The sequence below is a fragment of the Sylvia atricapilla genome, chromosome 3 (genome assembly GCF_009819655.1).
Source record: "Sylvia atricapilla isolate bSylAtr1 chromosome 3, bSylAtr1.pri, whole genome shotgun sequence".
Lineage (NCBI taxonomy): Eukaryota > Metazoa > Chordata > Aves > Passeriformes > Sylviidae > Sylvia > Sylvia atricapilla.
This window is the reverse complement of record NC_089142.1, coordinates 6179544-6202792: the sequence shown is the minus strand read 5'-3', so window position 1 is coordinate 6202792 and position 23249 is coordinate 6179544. Positions and strand designations below refer to the sequence as shown.

At 42.2% G+C, this 23249-nt stretch overlaps 1 protein-coding gene across 3 annotated transcripts in view; it reads left to right on the top strand.

The window, feature by feature from the left end:
* The window catches only part of PTCHD4 (patched domain containing 4), an 81381-nt gene that overhangs the window by 6219 nt on the left and 51913 nt on the right, over positions 1–23249 (top strand). For all 3 annotated transcript variants that reach the window (XM_066314295.1, XM_066314294.1, XM_066314293.1), the window contains one exon: positions 18728–19208. In XM_066314295.1, the coding sequence (XP_066170392.1) occupies positions 18728–19208 (481 nt within the window). The remainder of the gene's footprint in view (positions 1–18727; positions 19209–23249) is intronic.

Below are 23249 nucleotides of genomic sequence, written 5' to 3'. Positions count from 1 at the left end.
GGGGAAAAACACATTTTCGCTCTTCCAACTGTGTTTCCATACTGTCCAGCAGCACTGGGGAGGGCTCCTGACCTTCCTCACCTGGGTGGGCAGGTGGAGCTGTGCCTTTGCTGGGAGATGTCTTTGCAGATATCAGCTTTTGGGGATGTGATCAGACAGCTGGTCTGCACAGTTTGGGTAAGAAATCAGGTGTTTCCTTTAATTTTTAGGAGAATTCTCCACTCCTTACTTTGCTTAGTTCATCAGGAAAGGTCTCTTCCTTGTCTTTGATAGACCAAGCATTAAGATAACTCTCCTCTGTAAAAGCAAGGCCAGACTATGAGCCCTGATTGCATCGGGAATATGAAACTGGGTTAACACGTACCAGGATAAGCTATTCCAAGGTAAACAAACAGCAGCAAGGCAGCAGAGACTTAGCAAAGCAAGAACAAGTGTTTGGGTGTTCTTTTTGAATTGCCATTCTTCTGTTCAGAATGTAACACTCCTTGGCAATCTCTGAGGGACATCTCACCTTCAGCTGAGCAGGGGTGTAGAGAACCAGTTCTTTGGGGTGAGACTCATTCCTTCCCATCCAGCAGCTGAGAGCTCTGGCCATGTAGAAGACTGCAAAGAAAATATTCTCCACTGACCTTTTGGATGACCTTGGTTGTCTGCTTTGTGCCTTTCCCTCCCAGCTATTCCACTTTTTAGTTTTGTCAGCATTTGCAGGGGGACATGGCCTTTTGTGCAGTGCCAGGCCTTGATGTGAATAATAATAAAGAAGCAATTGGAAGGTTGTTTAGGAGGAAAGAGGAGCAAGATGCAATTACAAACCCCTTCTGCTGGTAATAATGGCTCATCCCTGTGGATCTGGGATGGATGGCATCTGCTTGCCAAAGGAAGAAAGCCTAGCAGAACTTTGCCATTTTCCTAAAAACAATAGTCCTCTGTGGACATAAAAAAACATTTAGTTCCTTTACTAAATATTTGGTTAATGTTTGCCAATGTTTCTACAATCACAGGGTATTTTCTTGGAGCAGTCACCCCTGTGTTTTCCCAAAATGTCTTTGTAGCCCCTTACTGTGCTGGCTGTGTGAGCTTTTGGAGGGCTCTGAACTTCTGTCTTCAGATTTACTACAGATGGGTATTCTTGGTATCTGTAACAAGAATTAAAACAAATTCAGGTACCAGCTAGCGAGGCAGGGGAATAAAATTGATTAGCATTAGTAAAGAAGACATGACATATTCCCAGAGAAAGGGAGAGGAGAGGAGAGGAGAGGAGAGGAGAGGAGAGGAGAGGAGAGGAGAGGAGAGGAGAGGAGAGGAGAGGAGAGGAGAGGAGAGGAGAGGAGAGGAGAGGAGAGGAGAGGAGAGGAGAGGAGAGGAGAGGAGAGGAGAGGAGAGGAGAGGAGAGGAGAGGAGAGGAGAGGAGAGGAGAGGAGAGGAGAGGAGAGGAGAGGAGAGGAGAGGAGAGGAGAGGAGAGGAGAGGAGAGGAGAGGAGAGGAGAGGAGAGGAGAGGATATAAGGAGCTCCTTATGTCTATTCTATGGTAGAAGTGAGAAGTTCTTAAATTATTTAACATCCTTTATGCATATGTGAGTATGCATTTACATCCATATCTTATTTGGCAAAGGATGCAGGTAAGGCTGGGGTAGGTGTTTGGAAAACAGTAATCTAAGGGCAAAACCTGTATTAAACCTCTTCAGACATTGAGAGAAAGCTTCTATGCAGTGGTTATTACAGAGGTCAGAGTAAAAAACCTACTGACTGGTTTTCCAAGAGAAATGAAGTGAGTTGAGGAAACTGTGGATCTCATACTGGTATTGAAAGCTTTTAATTTATGCAGGCCCCACATCCAGTGCCCCTTCATAATGTAAACAGTGAGATGTGGCTGGGACTTGAGCTGTAAAACAGTTTTAAATACAAATTAATGCCTTCAACAATGTAGGAAAGCAGACACTGTGTGTGATGGAAAGGAGAAGGCAAGACAATGAGAGGCCAGAGGAACATGCTATGAAGTCTTTCATATCTCATTTTCTCCCTGGATTTGTCCTATTCTCTCTTTTCCTGCCTACCAAGAGGCAAGGTGCTCATGTTGGGAACAGGCAGTAAAGGAAGCTTTTGGAAGTGAGGCTGTGAAGCATCTTACAAAGAGAGAGAGCAGTGAGGGAGCTCCTGAGCATGGCGGAGATGACCACATGCAGTGGCACATGTCATTGCCCTAGCCCTGGACTCACTGGGTGTGAATTGGCCTCCCTTTTTCACTGGTCAGGACACTTGAGAGCAGGAGCTTAAGGTGAAGTGCTGGAGATCTTTGATGACACTAGCAAGTGTGAGCTGGTGGCAGCAGGAAAATTTCTATCTAAAAAGATTTACTATGGAATCTGCTCAAGGGAAAACTGGCTATTAATTTTCTGGTGGCAGCTCTGGTATGAAATTTTGTGATTTTTTTTTTTTTCTCCTTAGCACCACTCATACATTGGTAGGGAATTTCTACACGACAGCATTCCTGCATGCCCAGCAGCAGCTCTGCAAGACACCAGACAGCCTTCACAGCTGTGAGTTGGCCAGATCAGCTTTTCTTCCCAGGTTTATGTTTTGCCACCAAACACACCCTCCTCCAGGCAACACTTGCCAGCAAACTGGCATCACAGCCAGGGGACTGCTGGGTGGTCATGGGCTGTGAGGCTGGCATGTCACTAGCTGGCTAATTTGCAGAATGTTTTGGTCTGATAACGGTCTATAACTAAAAAATTAGTTGGCACTACACATGTGTAACATTTCCTGCATACATATGATGGCAAATATTTTGGTGTCTTGTAGAACAATTCTTCTTTAAAAATTACACAAGCCCTAAAGCCTGCTTGTATGTGCTGAGGGCATCTGAGAAGGCAAAGAGCAGTCCTGCTTTCCTGCCCCATACCTTTGAAGGCAGCACATGCCACTGAGTCTCTTAGTGCAATGCAGAGCAAGCAGGGGGATGCCAGGGGGATTAAAGATCCATCTGCAATCTGCCACAGTTATTTCCTTGTGCTAATGGTGGGAGACCTGGGAGCCCCCATTAAATACTTCCAGAGGGAAGCCCAAACATCTGACATGTATCCTCTCACAATATTGTAGGATAAACACCACCTACAGGGGCAGCTCTGGGACACCTAACCCTGGTGCCCAAGTCTGGCACCGAATCATGACAGAAAAGCTGCCCCTGTGTAAGACAAGGTCTTGCTTCTCTTTCACTTGGTGTAATTGTTTCCAGTGTTACAGGAGTGTTGTCAGCCTGATGGAGAGAGGTTATTCTTATCACATGTGTGGTGCATTTTTGCACAGGTGTCAACAGCTTCCTAAAGGGTGCTACGATTCAGGGGTGGCCGTGGAGGGTTTTGCTGCTTCTGTTCTAAATGCTGAATTACCTGAACTAAATCATGCATGGCCTGGCTGGCCTAAAAAATCTTCAGCTGCATCTTTTTCTCTCTGAAGTTACAGTACTCTTGAAACCAAATGAATTCTTGAAACATCCACCTTGCCCCTAATTTCATTTTGGAGAATGGAAGGATAAGGTCAAGTTCTCATAATTTCATTTTGACAAGTCCTTAATAAAACGTTCCCCCCCACACACACACACTTTTTTTTTTTTTTTTTTTCATTAAAATGCTTCATTTTAGGTAGTTTTTCAAAATTATTCAAAACATATTTTTCTTTCACATTATACTTTAGATTAAAAAATAAAGGAGGGGAAAAACACCAAGTCACTTTAAGAGAAATTTTTTCCCATGTTCAAACTTTAGGGAAGGAAAATCGCAGCAAAATAAACTCACCCAGCTGACTGAAGAGAGCCTAGTGCCCCTGCACACAGATTTACCCACCAGGAGGGTGCTCTGGCTCTCATTAATGCAGTTTTACACTGAAGACCAAGGCACTGAATTGATGGGACAAATGATCCTGGCTTCCAGTTTTCCAAGTCAGTTTAGTTTGTAAAAAATTGTGCGGTTCATTAAGAAGAAAGATGCTGTTAGCAGTATTTCACTATGCAATTCCATCTCTTTGACAGAATCTGTGACTTAAATATAAATCACCTTTTCCCTAATAATTTTCCAGAATGATTTCTTAGTGCAAATTTTAATACATTAAACAAATACATTAACAAATTCAGGGATGAGTTGATGTAACATGGAAAAATTCGTGTGGATTTTCCCCCTAAAATTCACGGTTCATTTTGTTCATGTTCTTGACTCTTTGAGTGAGGTTTTATTTGCAGATAAACACAAAATATCCCCCAAATGATCTTTCACCATGTAGACTTTTGCATCCAGATGACAAACCTGCTTTTCTTCAAGAGTGGCTGGAATATGTGGTAATAAGTATTCTAACAGTGGTGGTTCTTTGTTAACTAACCTTAATTTTCCCGTCCATAACTAATTTCCCAACTACATGTAGAAAACACTGGTCACCCAGTTGGTGCACAACAGATTTGTCATTGTAATGGCATAGAAATTTGGGACACCAGCAGAGAAAAGTGAATATTTCTGAAGATTTACAAATGTCTCTCCACTCTTTTCTTTCCCCAGGCTTCAAGATTAGCACAAGTATTAGGCTTTAGGTATATACCCAAAAATAAATTTCACAAGCTTGACAAGCTTAAGAGGTCCCCTACCATCATAAAGCATTTCATTTTTGGTTTTGGAAAATTAATTTTATAGAAAAAGGTGAGGGTTTTTTCATTCCTAGAAGAATAAACCTTATATCCTTACAACTTCTACCATCTTCTTGCCTCAAAATTTTGGAAGTGAGAGAAAGAGGGCATCCTTGAAGGGAAATTTGTCTTATATAAATGCCAAATGCTGCAATTGCCTTAGATTCATGGTCTTTTCATCACAACATTCACCTCAAAAGGCAAGTTAAATCAGATCATTTGTCACTGCTTAACAGATTTGAACAAAGCTCCTTTAGCTCTATTCTGATACTTTCATTGCAGAAAACCCAATTACATTTTAAAGTAGTAAAAATAACAAAGAAAAATAAGGCAGAATGGGATGTGTTTTCAGTTCTTTTAGAGCAGCTAAAAAAAAGATAACCAGGATAGGAAATAGCCCAGGATGAAGCTCAAAAAACTCAGGTTCATGCCTAAACCATTTGAATTGGCTTTTCCCACAACCTCCTCGCTGAAGATACAGTGAACACAAAGGACAACATTCCAGATGTTTTTTGGTACAAGGAGCAGTTTGGGGTGTGGAATGGTGGTTTTGGTGAAGGGCCAGGCATTCAAAATTCATATTCTGCTGTGACTTTTTTACATTGATTTTTCCCATCATAAAGGAGGGCTGTGGTGCTGCTGGAGAAATTCAAAGAGCTGTTGGAGTTTTATGAGCCTTTTCCATGTAACATCAAGAGGTCAAACACATAAAAGGTTTAGAAGGTCATTCTAACCCATTCCCTGGCCTGTGCAGGATTATGAGGAAACACTAATGGAGAAATTAATTCAGATTGGCTTGGATGGGAAATCAGCCATGTGGGTTGGAAACTGGCTGAAAGATTGTAAACGAGGAATCATGATAAATGATAATGTAACAAGTTTATGGAAGGTATCTTGCAGGGTATCTGGAGAATTTGTGTTAGGTCTGGTCTCATCTAACATCTCTATTAATTATCAGGAAACAGAATTGAATTGCACAGGAGTGAAGTTCACAGATAATATTAAGCAAGGAGGACATGTCAGCAGCAGCTGAGTCACAGAATTTACACAGACAGATCCAGAGCAGTTAGAAAACTGAACAGAAAATAATACCATTTTCTGGAGAGCTTTGTTTGCATTCTGGTGCCCAAAGAGCAATGAAGGGTCCTTGGAAGGGATTCCTGTTAGCTGAGTTCTGCCAATCTCAAAGTGAAGGTGCAGCTCTTAAATGACATCACCAAGGTCAAAGAAAAAAGTTGATGTTGAAGTTGGAGTTTTGCAGCCTCCAGAAAAAGGTCACTTACTTTTACCTCTGACTCTGACACTGCTTTGCAAGTGTGTACTTGCAAAGTGCTGGATTTCAGTACTCAATGTTCTCCTTCCTCCTTCACCTTCCTGCAGATCAGACTCAGCAGGACACACAGAGTTCCCTGTGTAGAGCTTGAGCAGTGCTTTGGAGGCTGCAGAGCATATGCTAAATTGTCATGGAAGCCTTGATGGAATGTTGCCTTTCTTTGTTCCTTTTGTTATCTTTCTAGAATGAAAGAAGTCTTCTTCCAGAGTTCTGTTCTGACTGTGGATTTTTGATGGGGGATTTGATTTGGATTTGGATGATTTTTAAAAGTCCTTTTGCCATGTTGTGCATTGTTTGATTGTTGCCCAGCATTTCAAATTTAAAAATCCTGATACATCTAATGTCACAAATTGGCTCCATTTTGTCCCTTGTTGAATTGTTGAATTTTGTTATTTCTTAATTGTATTCTGGTTGTGCCAGGGAAAATTTGTGGTAGCAGAGGGTCCTAAAACTTAGCTGAAAAGGGTAGTTATGAAATATTCAGCTGGATCATATTCTTCTGTTTCTTGTCCAACTTGAGTATGATTACAGACCAATTGTCTAGGAAATTGCTGGTGATGCTTGTGAAAGCAACTGTGGAGTCAAGCCATTTCTTCTTTTTTTGTCCACAACATCAGGGCCTTTGCTGCAGTGGATGGGACCTGATTTGGTCTTCAGGTGATCCTCCCAGTGAGGGTCTGTGGTGCAGAAATTTCTAGGTGCTCATGCAGAGAGTCAGCAGCATTTCTGTTTCCTCTAATTATGAGCCCTTTTCTATTCAGCATCTATTCCAATGTGCAACCAGAGGATAGAAGGGTGAACATCCAGGAATAATTAATTTCAGTTTTTCTAAATATCTACATTAGGACAAGAGAAACTCACCATTCAGAGACATCATGGACCAGAGAAACAGTATTCATGTTATGGATTAAACCTTTCAGATGGTTAAAATTGTGTGAGATTAATGCCATTATACTTTTATTTCAAATCACCCAAAAAAAAAAGCTCCATGAAATTTCTCTAAGCATGAAGATAGGCTAAATCTGGAGATCTTTACAGAAAAGGCTCATGCCAGATGAAGGTTTTCAAAAATCCTAGGGAATAATCTGTGTTTGCACTGACATGAGAAAAAACCTCCCAGAATAATTTCACAGGGAAAATCCAGGTTCCTTCTCAAGTCCATTGCAACTTTTTCTCACTCCAAATTTCTGACAGGGCTTTGAAAAACTCTTTTTGGAAATTATTATTAGACAGTTGCAAAAGAACTAAAACACATTAATCTGAATAAGGAATTAGCTCCCACTGAAGGAACTGGAATTAAATGCCATCCTCGTCCAAAATAGATTGCCAGATATTGGCAGTTTATTGCAGCAGGGAGACAGAGATTTTGCAGAGTGCTCAGAAGACAAATGCTGAAATTCCATCATCTGGAAGTGCTTTACCATCTGATTACTTTTTGGCTTACTCTATCAGAATTTTTCCCTAAATATTTGCTTGAAATCCAAAGGTGGCTAGATACCACAAGGTCCCACCATCTGCAACATTTTTGTTTTAGAATTAAAAGTCCAATCTTTCCTGTTCTGCCAGAACCAAAACCTTTCCAAATAGACTATACTAATATAAAATTGAAAAATCACTTTGCACAGCAGGTGATTTTGAAAAACCCTTTTTGTTTTTTAACACCTATTGAATTATAGTAATGGTAAAATCTGGGGAGAAAAGCTTTGATGTATTGCAAGGAAACATCTTAAATAAGTTTAAAAGATGGCTTTTTATTACTAATATTATTTACAGAGAATTTCTGCATTTCTCCAGAAGTGCTAATACACAGTAATTAAATATTTATCTTGCTTTGTATCTTGAGCTCATTCTTAACAGCAGCACTACATTAACGTATACATCTTGGAGCACATATAACCTAACTTCAAGCATTTTATGAAGGTACATAAACTAGGCTTTAGGGTATTGTCGGCTTTAGGAGGACTAAAATCCTTAAGAATGAGATTCAGTCCATTTAAGATAAAAATTGCCCTCCAGAGGTGCCCTCTTTTCCTCTTTTCCTGTAGCAGGCAGTGAAGTAGTCCTGACATTTCCAACCTGATGCCTTGGTTAGGCAGCCTGACTCAGGACCTCAGAGCTTCAATTGTGGCTTCTCATGTTTTGAGCTTTGTTCTGGCTGAAGAGGCACATCCAAATCAGAAACTATCCTTGAAGATAATCAGGAATGTGTACCCAGAGTAAGGACAAATACTCAGCTGTGAAATACAGCCACCTTTAGGCTGGAGCCATTCAGGTGTGGCATAGCTGACATTACCACCAGGCTAAGGGTCTGAGCAGAGAAAAAGAAACTTTCTGCCAGATGGCAGCAAGGAGGGGATGAGGGGATTAAATCTTTGTTTTTCCTTTTATTTTCCTTTCCCCCTGCTCAGTTTGCATAAACCTGGATTATTTCTCCAATCCATTTCACCACACACCATAGGAGCAGCTGCTGCCCAACTTGGCAGGGAGGAGATGCAAGTTTAGGACAGAGAGGAAAAGGATCTCTCCTTTGGCAGTATCACCAGTTCACACTGAGAAATACAGTGACTAAAGAAAGCCCAGAACCAGAATGGGAAGATTTGTGGAGCATGGGCAGCTTCTCCAGCTATGTGTTTGCACAGCACCTTTCACAGCAGGGTCCTGGGCCCTGCCAGAACCTCGCTGGTGACCAGTGATTATTGTCTGAGCCGAGAGCTCAACATCTGCTGGACTTTGTTTGTATCTTGCCAGTCCTCCACAGCACAGAGGCTGCACTGAGGTGATTTTCCAGGCACGCAGACCTTGTTCAGTGGCACCCCCTGCAATCTCTAGGTGAAGGGTTTGGGATGTAAAATTTCCCAGTTGTCTCACCGTGTTGTGTAACACTTGTTTATCACTGCAATGTGCCCTGTGCTGAGACAATACAAGACCCTCTCCCACAGAGTATGAGTGAGAAAATACAGAAATCCAACCCTCGTAGTGTTAGTAAACTTCCAGTGTAAGAGCTCTGCAGTGATGAGAGGAAATGGGAAGTACAAAGTGGAGAATGATAGAATCATTCAGGTTGGAAAGAATATCCAGTCCAACAATCAACCCAACACTGCCAAGTCCACCACTAAACCATGTCCCCAGACACCACACCTACATGTTTTTGAGCAATTCCACATGATGATATGGGCTTTACTTCTTTAACTGGGATATGAATTAAAGAAGACTTGTTAGAGAATCTCACATGATAACACTTCATCTCTATGGGCTACAAAGAACACAAGATTTTTCCATGAGAGGAACACATTACAAGGTGACCGCGAGACAGAATTTACAAATATAAAAGCTACCTGCTGATGTTCAAATGTGGGTGTCGAAAATCTTTATGAATATACTGAATTCAAAGGTGCCCTGGGTGGGAGTCAGCAGAACCCCAGTTTAGTTAGATTTTCATGCATAAACACAGGCCTACTTAAATGCCTCATTCCCACTTCCCCTTCCCAGATCCTCGTCCAGCACCATGAAAAAAAATAAAAAAGAATAAAAAAGGAAAATGTCTGAAACTAGACATTTTTTTGGCTCCCTCCAACTAACAAATGGCCAAACTCATTAAAAACCAGTGTGTGCTGGAGAGAAGGGAGGGATGCTTCACGGTAGAGAAATTGTTTCACAATGCCAAATTTGAGAATAATAAAAAAGAGGGAAAACTGATTAATTATCTCTCAGAAAAAAGGAATTTTCAACTACAAGTGTTAAGTGTCCTCAACTGTACCTGCATTGTGCAGTGCCTTGTTATATCCTACTGAGCATTGTGAGAGTAGAAGTCCCCGCTAGGACTTGGATAAGAGCACAGCAGCATCTTGTATTCAAAGGCTGGGGTTAGCTAATCCAGTTACCTGTAAATTAACCTCAAAACCATTCTAGCCTCAAAATCTTGCCACATCACCCTTAGCTCTGTCTGATTCTCAATTACTACTTTTCTTCCTGCCTTTGATAGAACATTTTTTGCAGTGCTTCAGTACTTTGGCTACTGGTCCCTGGAGAAAACAGGATGAGCAGAGACAGATAAAATTAAAGAGATATTTGCCAACATAAAACGTAATTTAAAAAGAAAAAAGCACCCTTTTCTGTGTCATTATTGAAACTTCAGATTGTAAGAGCTTAAACGATTCCTGTGGATCGGCTTTACCGCTCACTTTTTATTCTCTGCTGTTTGTTTTTTAACATTTCCTTTAAATGAAGTAATAAAACCAGGCAAATCCAATCCCTTTCACTTTCTGGCAGTTTTCCTTCCTATTTCTTCTGTGTATTGGACTTCAAGTGGTGTAGGGAAAGCGATTAGAAGAGGCACACAGTGGGATGCTCACAAAGCAAGAGGGCCCACAAATATTCCAGTGAAAACCTGTGTCTTCCCTTTAGAATCTCCTGTTAAGGACAGTCACTGGATCCCACTCTCATCCACACAAATCTCTTTAGGTCAGGCTCATGGAGTATAAGTTTTTCAAGGAGTTTTAGGTCTTTTTCTTCTGCTGATAGGGAAAGAAGACAAGAAAGGTGATTTTCTATATTTTTGGTGTATTCTGCTGTCTTTTTTAATTTAATAATTCTGATCTTGTTTAACCTATATATCCACGGACCTCAAGAAATCTTAAGATTAAAAATTCTCCAGAGATAGAAGGAATTTTGGTTGCATGTTGTCCTGTTTACTGCTTTTGGAGAAATCTATGACCCTCTTGAGATAACACTACTGTTGAATTTCACTGGGGTACAAAGTAGCTTTAATTCATTAATTCACTTTTTGTTGCTAATATAATTCAAACAACTGCATTTAGGAGAAGGATTTATTTATTAAAAAAACTGAACAGTTCCATTCTTCCTCATCCTTCCAAGCAGCTTATTTAAATTTTTTTTTTTTTTGGTTGAAGAGTTGGAAAATCAACAATACTCTGAGACTCCCAAAGGCATCTTCCATCTGTGTTGTAGAATACACTGTCTTGGTGCATCATAGTTTAGAAATAGACAGAGACTGAAAATTGAGCTAGATGTACCACTGGTCTGCACTGAAAAATCACTTCTTATGTTTTTAACACTCATTGTGATTTTCTTCCTTTCCTTTGAACATTTTTAATATTGCCCTTAAGCTGTGGAGGAAATCAGAATCAATACGGAGTATTCATTGATTAAAGGTACTCACGATGTAGATTCATAGAGACTGCCAAACACGAGAGATGGTAATTGCATTCTTCAAACGCATTCCTGCACATGTCAGTGAGAGTGTTTAACTGTATCTATCCAAATATTGGTGTTTTATGCAATTCCCTCGAGGCACTGCTGTCAGTGATTCATTCCTGTGTTTCTCCTTGGCACAAACAAAATCTTTTGGGATGAAGAGTAACTGTGGGCAAGACCACAGAGACAAAAACTTTTCTCTTTTTTTAATTGTACCTAGGCAGTTTTCATGACTTAGCAACTGGCAGAGGCTTAAATGTTTTCCCAGTTTGCACAGGTGGAGAGTCACAGCTCTACCATGCAATACAGGGGCTTGGATTTCCCCCCACTTGGTATCTCCTTGCAAAAGTTCTGATCTGCACTGGCTACTTTTACCATCGTACTTCATCCTGGAGGATTTGGGGGCCAGATGCAGCCATACCCTTTCCTCTGTGATTCCTCAGCTGGCAGAGACAGGCTGTGGAAAGCAGAGGCTGGCCCCACGGTGCTGCCTCGAGGGCTTGTGATCCTGGGCAGGGCAGAGCACAAACTCCAAGGACAATGAAGAGTGAGGAGGGAGCAGGGGCTCTGTGCCTGCTGAAAACAAGAGGACAGTCGTGTTTTAATACTTGTCCTGGTAGATTTAAACGCCTGGGTTACCTACGACTTCACAGGTCCTGCTGACACGGATCTCCTGTGGAAGGTGAACTTGTGTCACCTACAACAACCTGTGCTAAGCCACCCACTTTCCTCCAGGCAGCTGGGTATCAAAAAAAAAAAAAGCTGTGCCCTTCACCCCTGCACCCATCTCATGGGGCTGGGGTGCAGACCCCAGCTCACCTGCCTGAACAGTCTGTGCCAAAGCTGTTTCCCTGCTGTGCCTGTGTCCTGCTCCCCATGGAGAGCAGAGAAGAAAAAGACAGAGAGACCAGCTGTACCCCAAAATTATCTCTCAGTGCTTGCAGTTCTCTTTGTGCTGTCTGTGACCCTCCCATCTCCCAGCACCCTTCCCACCTAGGGAGATGAGTGATCACAGCCCATGTGGGTATTGCTCATCAGCTCTGAGGACACCACTGTGTCCTTGGGTGCACGGGTGCTGCTCAGGACAGCTGGGGACAAAGCTCTGCAGTTAATCTATTCCTCTTTTCTAAAAGGAAGTGGGAGGGGATCTGAGATGGACTGAATGGGTATCTGACCTTGTGAGTGAAGGGATCAGTTGAGCAGCAAAGAGCTGGAGGATAGGACAAAGAATGAAGGAGGGCTGCAAAGGATGTAAAGATGAAATAGAGTCTAGGAGAGAAGTGAAGCTGGTATAGGAGGGAGAGGGCTTATCTTGTACTTGCTTCCAGAGGGATGTGGAGAGGAAGAAGAAGATGAAGTCAGACCCTTTTTTCCTTCCCTTCTGTCTTTCCCTTACCTTGACAGAGATGCCCACTGCAGGTGGTGGGACACAGGGACAGCTTGTCCAAAGAGATGGTCCAGCCCCACCCCTGGAAACATCTATGTCCAGGTTGGATGTGGCTGAGCAACCTGATGTAGCTGAAGATGTTCCTGCTCATTGGAGGGGGTTGGACTAGGTGACCTTCAAAGGTCCCTTCCAACCCTGACCACGCTGATTCTCAGAAAACCTGACAGGGTGGCATTGAAGGAACAAAGTGAGGAACACCACTCAGAAACAGCCAGTGCACTCCCAGAAGCTCCTCCGAAGAGAAGAGTTCTCTAAGAGGAGTCACACTTTGCTACTGCACCCTTGTGAATTCTTCCATAATTTGATTTACTTCTAGGGACATTTCTCTTATTCTCTGCTATTAATACTACATTATGTAAGTGTCTTGAAACACTTTTCATCTGTTCTTGTTTCTTTATCAAAAACTAGAAACCCAAACCTGTTAAGCATAGGGGCACAGGCCCAGAGTCATCAGAAAGAAGTGTCAGAGGGTTCTGGTTCCCTTTTGGGTGCTCTGTGTACTTCTCTCACTTAAAAATCACCCTAGAAGTTTATGACATCCCTGGGAAGGGGCTGAAGGGCTGTGGGTTTGTTGAGCAGCAGGATGTGTCTGTGAAGGGGCAGGTGTGAGCCAGGAATGACAAGGCAGGTCAGGCAGTTTTTAGCATGATAAAATTTGAGGTCAAGTCTTAAGTAATGTCATGCCTCTGCGTTAAGTGGAGAGAGAAAGGCAGCTGCAGAGAACAAATCTGCTTTTGACCTGTACCTCAGGATGGAGCAGATCATCCTTTGGATGTGTCTGACTCTTCACAGTCACAATAAACCAAATTTGCTCAGCCAGCTGGTGAGCTGAGCTCCATCATTGCTAGCCGGAAATAACTGAACTCTTCTTTATTGCAGCAGAGAGACAATTATTTCCTGGATAATTTCTCATGGCCACTTTCATACAATTCATTTTTGCTATGTGAAGGGACACCTTGGCCATCACTCTGTCCCTGTTCCCAGCCAGCCAAGGTACAGCTCTACCTCAAATGTGCTGCCCTCAGTGTCCACCTGCTCTGGATGCTCCCTCCATCCTTCATCCATACAGAACAGCTGCACAGCAAACCGTGCAGGAGCACCTACACAGCTGCAAGGGCAGGAAAACTGCTACATAAAAATGTTTGAGAAAATGCTGACATGAATCAGCATTGTGTGCTTTGCTCTGGAAAGGAATGCTGCAAGAATGTTTGGTAATGGGTGGCTGTGTAACAGGGATCGACTGGTACAAGGTCTCCATGCATAACTACTGGGGACAAGGACAGAAAAATCAGTTTGATTGAGGAGAAAAAACCTTCCTCTAAAGTTTTACAGTGAGGTTGAAGGGAACAGCCCAATATGTTAAACCTTAAATGAAATGGGATTTAAATTTTTAATTTTTTTTTTAGCTTGAAAACTGAAAGCTGGCTGAAAAGCAATTTTATCCTAACTTCTGTGGTTTTTAGCATAATACTTTCTGTGACCTACAGTAGAGTAGGAATGTCCTTATCAGAGGGAGGAACAACTGCATTGATTTCATTAGGATGTTTATCACACAATGCATTTCAGCAGACATTCCTGGTTGCCCTCTGTTGAACAGTTTAAGCTTTTAAGATAAAATAACATGCAAGCAGGGTGGCATGCTTTATCCTAATGTTTCTATAATATAGGTTGATAATCATCTATCACTCCAGCTGATGAGAGGTAGCAGCTAAAGAAAAATAAAAATAGAAATAAATTTGTTGCCTAAGGTCCTGTAGGTGTACTTGAATAAGAGTGATCAAGCAGTAGGGAACAAGGGCTCCTTTCCTCAACAAGGGATCTGAAAAGAGTTTTAAAGCCCTTGCCAGCCAAAACTCTGCTGAGCCAGGTGCTAAGAAGGCAGGAGCCATGCCCTCTCAAAAATACCTCACACCCTCCCTTTTTTCTGTGAGAGGAAAGCCAGTGGAGCCTGATGCCATTCAGAGCAGAGATAGATTATAGAATACCTTACATTGGAAAAGACCTTTAAAATCACTGAGTCCAACCACTGCCAGGCTGACCACTAAATCCTGTCCCTCACTAATGGCCCTGTCCCACTTCTGGCCCTCCCTACCATTTGCTGCACTGACTACAGTCCTACTTTCTTTCTAACTTAATGTGATATGGAACAAAGGAAATATCCCAGCTGATGATAAGGCCTTGCTGAGGGCTGCAGTGACCACACAGAACCACACATGCAGCAGCTACACTGAAAATATTAAGAAAACAAAAACAAAAAATAAAGGCCATAGGTAATTTTAGTGGTGAGGGAGTATTTCTAGTGTCCCTCTGGGCTACATGCTGAGAGGATCTGTGCCTACTACTATTATCACTAGCAAAAGATATTTAGCTCAGTAGGAGCAGCTGGTTTCCTTTAACCTAAGAAGCCCACAGCTCTGGAGCAAGTCAAACTTCCCATGCCACTTACACATCTTAGGAAACTAAGGGTCCTGCCATCCTTTACAGACAGGTTTCCAGCCTGAAACGTGGTAGGGGTTTATCCTGTACCCTTCAATTCACAATTAGTGAATCTTACTGTTGAATGAACAAGGAGTCTGGATTTTAAACCACAAGCAAGGTCAGGTCTGCATAGACACAGGTAGCAAAGTCCATCAGGCTGGGGGAAAAGGAAGGTGAAGCTGTTCATGCCTATCATCTTAGTTCTCATTCTCCTCCCTTTCAGAGGCTAAATATATCAAATGGCTTTGGGGCAACTAGAAAAACAAAAGGGAGAACACAAAAAACAATTTAATAATGTCCATTGAAGCAAAGAATTCTGCTTGCCCCCTGTTTTAGATGAAATATTACATGTCTCAGCAGGTGATCTATATTTCATTGCATCTTTAAAGATGTTCAGATCTGGAGAGAATTACCTGCCATCAGAATCTGGAAGAACAGACACTGTTAAGATTTCATCAGACATTTTAAAAAATTAGAAAACAAAGAGAAAGACACGTAGACACAGCCTGGGAATCGGAGACAAGATTCCAAACATGCAAGTGACCTTGCTAAAGTTAATTAGTATCTTCTGTTGTAGATCCTCTGAGATACATGGGTATAAAATGATGTACAACAAGTAACTGCTACTATTACTTATTTTTAATAGTATATATTAGTAATATACAGTATTCTGGTATAGTATCAGAGAGTAGCAGCAGATGTAGGCAAAAAGTGTAAGGGGTGTGTAGCCTGAAACATCAAACTATGTTATGAAATTAAAAATAGTAATATATAGGCATACACCAGGAAGGACACAGTAATTATGAGCAGAAAGCACCTTTTTTCATGAAGAATTATGTGGAATTTTATTCAAAACCTGCCTGGCTCTTCAGGCATCACTTATACAAGTCATTGGGGACAAATTTTTTTTCCCAGACCTTAGGCTTTGTTCAGGAGTTTAGCCCTTCATTCCTTGTTCTTTCACTAAGTTGGTCCTGGAGGACAACAGAGAACAGGGCAGTGAATAACTCCCCTGAAGCTCCCATGGGACTCCAAGAATAGGTAGGTCCCTGTCTTGGACTCTGGGAGGTGCTGGAAGTCACGTTGGCAGCACTGGGTCTCATTTTTCCTACACATCAGTTGTCATTCATAAAATGGGATGAACAAAAGACTCTTTTTCCCGATATTTCTTCTGTTTTCCTTGCTAAGATTGTAACCACTGCAGAAAAGCTGTGGCTGCCCCACCCTGGACGTGTTCAAGACCAGGCTGGACAGGTCTGGACCAATCTGGACTAGTGGAAGGTGTCCCTGCCCACAGCAGGGGGCTTGGAATGAGATAATTTTTAAGATCTCTTCCAATCCAAGCTGTTCTATGATTCCATTATTCTCCAAGAGCCATATCAGAGAAAAGCCCAATTTTCCCAAGTGCTGTGGTGCCACGTTCATGTTTGCACACTCTAACTGCAGCAAAGACAAAACCCTTGCTTAGATAGGAAACAGTTTGCCCCCAGAAAGAAGGGAACAGACAAAAAATATCCTCACAGCAATGTGCTGTCTGTGATTCCTCGATTCCATCTGAAAGCTTACTCTCCATTCTGCTGACATATGAGCTGGGTGCCCTATTGTACATCAGTGTAAAAAAATAGCTGTTATCTGCTGTTTCATGCGAGATACGGCAGAACATGATTTATTCCTGCCTGCTCTGCTGCCTCCTTTGAAATGTTGCCGTCGCTCGCTGCACCCTTCGCAGGGGAAGGCAGATGGTCATCACAAAGTTTCCCATAACCTTGCCGTGCCTGCTGCACAGTGAATCAATGAAACCTGAATTACAGTGCTCTGCCTGGGCTGGGAGCTGGGCTGCTACAGAATCCTGCAGCGCCCGCAAGCCTCTGAATGTCAGCACTGCCCCGACACTGAGGAAATGGGAAATTTCTCTCCAAAATTCCAAAGCGGTGCCAAGTGGGGATTTTTAGCTGCAGAGTTGCATGCAATGTGAGCCAGGACTGCATTGCTCAAGCCTTAATTACCAGCTTGGAAATGCACTTCTTGTGAGCATTTGAGTGTTAGGTGTGACCTCTCCTTAGAAAGAGTAGTAATAAAAAATCCAAACAGGATTCAAGCATGAAATCCTGGGGACGAAGATTTTTTGGAGTCTGAACTGCAGCAGCTGCCTCTCTGTGATAGCTGTCTCTGCTTGTGTGACATTTGCAATGAGGCTCCAGGTGATTTGGAAAGCTGGCACTAGACTGCAGTTCACCTTTTGTGTCAGCTCGTGCCAGGATACCCTTGCCAGAAGCCACTACTTTGGTGGGAAATAACAACTGGGAATAGGGAAAAAAATTAACTTCTGAAAAGCACTTTGTCACGTTCCCTGGGCTGTGGCAGGCAAATGCTGGGAACAGTGTGAGCTCCTGCCATAAAAGTAGGCATAGGCAGAAATTTCTCAGTGGGAGGATTACCTCCTTTACATATCTGATTGAAAGCAAGGTGAGTAATAAAACATTTTCAACAGTGTCTCCCAATTTCTGATATTAATTTGCTCTATGAGTCAACATGCTGGAAGACATCTATGTTTTATAAATCCTCATTTCACTGATTTTTCCTTAGGATGGGAATCATTGCTATGAGCAGGTCTGGCAATTTCAGATAATGACCTGCATGCAGCACAGGTGATTCTAGAAGGGGGTAATGCTGAATGCAATACATGTTAAAGTGTCTCCCCCAAATAGTTCTGGCCTTTTGCAGATGACTGCTTCCATGTGTGTGTGTGTGTGGAGGGCAGAGCCTCTCCCAAATTTAATTTGTAAGCTCATTCCAGTAGTGTGCCTAGGCAAAGAATGTTCTCTCGTATGAACTCACTGCTACAAGGTAGTTTAGACATCAACTTGATAATTTTATAGAGGAAGATAATTTTAGGAGGAATAAATCTGAAAACTTACAATCCAATTTATGTTGGGAAGAAAGCAAAATATTATTTGGTGTTCAAAAGACAATCCTGGATTTAAAGTAGGTTCTTTTCTCTGTAACACTGATATAAATCCATGAAATCTCAAATTAACAATTCAAAAAAGTCTGATTTTAATTATATTTTTCTAGAGACAGAGTAGCTATTAAAATTTGTGCATCTGTCTGTCTCCTGAGGAATCAGGCTTCATTTTCCGTACATTTCCAACTTCTAAAAATCATTTCCAAAGTGTCAAGAAATCACAAATCTTCCTGAAATTAATCTTCATCTCAAACTTTTTGTAGTAACTGGAGATTTGTCATTGTCCATCAGTGAAATGTGGAAGGCTGTCCTCCCCCATGGGATTAGGAGCTTGCATTCAGCATTTTGGTCCTGGATATCTGGGAATCCCAGAGACTGCACTGAGTATCTGAGCAGTCCCTGAACTGCAGCACAGAAATGCAAATGAGCCTATAATGAGTAAGGCAGAGTTGTGGCAGGGAGCAGGGACAGATCCCAAAGCCCAGCGAGGTGAGTGGCAAGGCTCCTGTTGAGTGCAGTGGTGTCTGACAGAGCCCTTGGCATGTCTGTGAGAGGAGACAGAGTTTATCATGTCATAAGCATGATAACCACACGCTCATCTTTTCTCCTTTCTCTCCCAGGATGGAAGGAGCAGTTTCATTGGCCACCAGCTTGGAGGGGTCATGGAAGTGCCAAACAGCAAGGACCAGAGAGTCAAATCAGCCAGAGCCATCCAAATCACTTACTACCTCCAAACGTATGGCTCTGCCACCCAGGACCTCATTGGGGAGAAGTGGGAGAGCGAATTCTGTAAACTGATGCACAAGATGCAGCTGGATCACCAGGATCTGCAGCTCTACTCACTAGCATCCTTTAGCCTCTGGAAGGACTTCCACCAGACCAGTCTCTTGGCCAGGGGCAAGATTTTGGTGAGCCTGATGCTGATTCTCCTGACTGCTACCCTCTCGAGCTCCATGAAGGACTGCCTGCGTAGCAAACCTTTCCTGGGACTCCTGGGAGTACTCACTATCTGTATTTCCAGTGTCACTGCGGCAGGGATATTTTTCATTACTGATGGAAAATATAATTCTACTCTGTTGGGAATCCCTTTCTTCGCTATGGGTAATTATTTATCTTCATAATAATAGGATTAACAGAGTTTAATGACAGAATTGTAAATTACATCCTGGGTTATAAAGTGCAGATTTTACTTTGAGTGAAAGTCTAAGTAATTTTCATCTCTCTAAATTGATCTGTGCCTTGCCAAAAAAAAAAAAAAAAAAAAAAAAAAAAAAATAAGAGAGAGAGAAATGAAAGAAAAAAAAAAAAAAGGAAGAAAGAAAAATGGAATCAAAACAAAAACAGTAGCGACAATAAAAAGCAAATGACATTCCTGGAATCTTGGCCAACATGAGAGAGGGGCAATTTTATTGATCTCTGTTACAGAATGAAGGAGAAATTGTTATTGAAAAGTAGTCAGCTCAGCAGACAAAATGGATATATGTTGACCCACCTTTGATGGGAGGCCAGCCAAAAGTGTAAGTTACACAGGAGGGTACCAAGGAAGGGCAGATTTTAACATCCTTCCCAAGAAGGGCTTTTCTTCGAGCTCTGCCTGAAGGGCAGAGTGGGACAGGATGGTGTAAGAACAAGATTGATGGACTTTATCTCAGAGAGGAGATTACAGTTGTGGTGTTTGCCAGGCTGTGAGCACAGGGGCCTGTCAGGACCTGTGGTGCACAATCCCTTGGTTTGTGAAATCCCAGATCAGCTGCACAGATTTCCTTTGCATTGCACCCAGACAGGGGAAGGTGGGGAAGAAGAACAAATGTAAAACCCAGCTCTTTAGGCAGGATTGCTTTCAATCCTTCTGTTACTGTTTGGTTCGAAGCACTTCCAGTGCATCCATGTGGTTGATGAGTTTGCTGGGAAGTTGCATTGGAGAGGCAGAGGGAAAGGTGCCCAGCTCTGACAAATTTGGATGTGAGAGCACCAAACAATGTTGCCTCCATGACAGAGTTTTGCCATACCACGAGTCTGAACCCCAGTGACAACTCTGTGCAAAATCTCAGTGGTGGCAGCCCAGAACTAAACATTTTCATGTTCGATTTCTGATGGCAGAGAATCTTACCTGTAGCCAGAACTTTGCATTTTTACAGCTAATTTCTTAAGTGCCATTTATTCTTCAGGTCCTTAAGACCAAGTACTGTGTTATGGTAAGAGTCAACTAAATATGCAAAGTCACAAGCCAGAGTCAAGGTTTAAAAAATGGTCTTCTACTTTTCTTAACACCTCAGTCTCCCAAAAGACCATATTTTCATATCTTCCCCTAAGAAAACTCCTGTGGGTGTATGCATGTCCAATCCCAGCCTCCTATTTAATCTAGCCCCTAATAATACACCTCTGTCACTAAACAAGAGGGCTGAGCTGTGGCCTCATCAGTTCTGCTCTCAGAATCTCTGGAGCAGCTCCTTGAGGTGGGATGGAGTGGAATGGAGGGATTGGTCAAGATTCCAGAAGTGAAAGAGAGGAGTGAGGCAAAAGACCCAAGGAATTGCACACTGGGTTCAGCCTCATTAATAGTGATAAACAAGGCTGTGCCAAAGCCTCTAATTGTCAACTGCTCTGCTAAATTGTAGCAATGGCCCCTGACATGGACTGCCCTGTGGCAGCTCTTCAGATGTTGTGCATGGTCTGTGGTGTCAGAGGAGCTGATGGAAAGAAAGTGCTGAGATGGGGGAAGAAATCCAGCAGAGAACATTCCAGGTTGTGAGGGAAGGATCCCGACCTGTGTGAGGAGTGTGGGTTTAGGAAACAAAGAATGGAGAAAAGGGATGAAGTGAAGAAGGGGTCATGCTTGTTGCCAGATTTTGACAACCCTTTCCTTGTGTGTCAGGAGGCGCATATCAGAGGAGGAACCAAAAGGCACTGCCTTGTTTGTGCAAAAAGTTGAAGTAAAGGTGAAGAAACCCTGAAGTGATGAAAAGCACCTTCCCTAAATCGTGCATTCCTCTTTTTAGAGAGTTGGGCAGCACAATCTCTGCTTGACAGGTCCCAGACTTGTTACTCCCAAGAGGCTCCTCAATTTAAACCTTCTCTGCAGCCCCAGGGTGAGACAAAGGTCAGAGTTTCTGAAAGCAGAGTGCCTCAGTTTCCCACCTTGGTAGTCCATAGCTTTGTTTGCTGTCTTAGGGAAAGTGACATTTATAACTTTCTGTTGTGTTTTGCTCTGTCATTCCTGTCACAGCCACTGCCAAGAGCAAAAAGAAAGGAAAAAACGACCTCTCGAAGTGAGATGTTTGCAAGGATTGTTTCTATAATATTATATTGAATGCAATTCAGGTTGAAAAAGAAAGCATTTATGTAACTTATTCAGAAATTTCCTTCAGGAGTCTCAGACTGAATTGAAAATATCATTTGAGACCAGCTTGCAATGCTTGGGATCTTCTGCTTATAAATATTAGGAAACACTTTAACAGTTTAGTGGAGGAAAAGACAGGCAGAATGCCTTACCAAAGTCTAACTGAGTTACATTCTGCCGAGTGCCGTGTGCCTTTAGTCCCTTAAGGGACACTGCCACCTAATGAGACCTTGCTCTGTCCAGAATACACCCGGGGCCCTTACTGGACAGGGTTTTCTGCTGGACCTGGCTGTCGTGGGCTGATCTGACAACCCAGAGCAGAAACAGTGAAGACCCAGGACTGTTGATTCTGTGGGTGATTAAATAACCCTGGCCATGCTGTACCAGTGTCCCTTGCTGCTGGCACAGCAAAAAGCAAACAGCACATCAAATAATAATTGAGTGAATATAGAAAAAAAAAGTGGGCAAGGTGGAGTTTCCCTGAACTGCAAATGCCAGATTTGCAAGTCAAACTTTCAAAGTCAAGTTACTTAGATTTAAAAAAAATGAAACCAGGCAGTAATAGTGACAAAGACCCTGCAAGTACAATGCAGAGTACACAGGCAGCATTAATTCTGGCAGCTCCCAACTTTGGAACCCTTCAACTTGACATGTGCAAACCATCCATTTGAAGTATATTTGTTTGGTAAAAAATATGCAATTTCTTTTAGCAGTCACTTTTCAAAGGTTTAATTTTAACGGAAATTTTGTGATATTTTGGGCTTGTCCTTTTCCCTGCTGCCATCTGAATGACAGGAATAACCCTGGCTGTTTAGATCCACAATTCCTCTTGAAGTGCAGAGCTTCTGTAGGTTTCAGTAGGTGATAGAAGCCTATAGAAAAGTGGAAGGTTTAATATTTTTCTAAATTTAGGCTGAGTGACCTCCACCATAATTATTTACTCTAGTCCTGCTGTGAGGGAACGGTCTGCTGGGATAAAGCACATCTCTGCTGTACTGAGGGAAGTGTGTTAGCTCAGACTGGCTTTTCTCTATCCTTGAAGGTGAAAATTTTCAGTCTTAACTTAGGCATGAGGACAGTGGTGGAAAATCCTGTTTGCTCTGACTCCCTCTTCCCAAGCACAGTCTCCTCAGACAGCTGCCTTGGAAAAAGTTTTCTCAGTACAGTGTCTACCACCTCCTTTTTGTAGCCATTCAGGAGAAACTCTTTGGGAAGGTCCCCTGCAAATAATTCTCTGGCTGCCAGGATCTCTTGCAAACAGGAGTAAGGGAGGCTGATTTTTTAGCTGTTCATACCCCAGACAAATGGATAAATGTTGTGAGTTAAAGCAAAGGTGCTTCTTTAGTTTCAGAGCTTCCTTGTTTATTAACTCGGCCTAAATGTTTTATTTGTCTATTTTTTAGTCAAAATTTATTAACCTGCATGTGAAATCAGAATATGAGACTGTTCTACCTTGCATTTCTCTTCTGGGACAAATAAAACTCGCAGTTTCTTCTACAAATTTTACATCAGCAGAACTGTCATGACTGACTGTGCTTCAGACAGAGGAGAGAGGGTCATATAATTAGGTTTCAGATTTGTTCTAGCCCTGGTTGGATGTTCACATCTGCCTTTTGTGTTTAGATTCATATGCAATTTCAAAGGGGTGTTATGTACGTGAACATAATTATGGTTTCCCATGCCTAATCATCACTAATTAATACAACCAGAAGGTTAACTACATAATTGAGATATTATTGCTCCCATGATCTGCTTTTTAATGCACAGGAACCAGACTGATATCATCAGGGAGATAATGATTT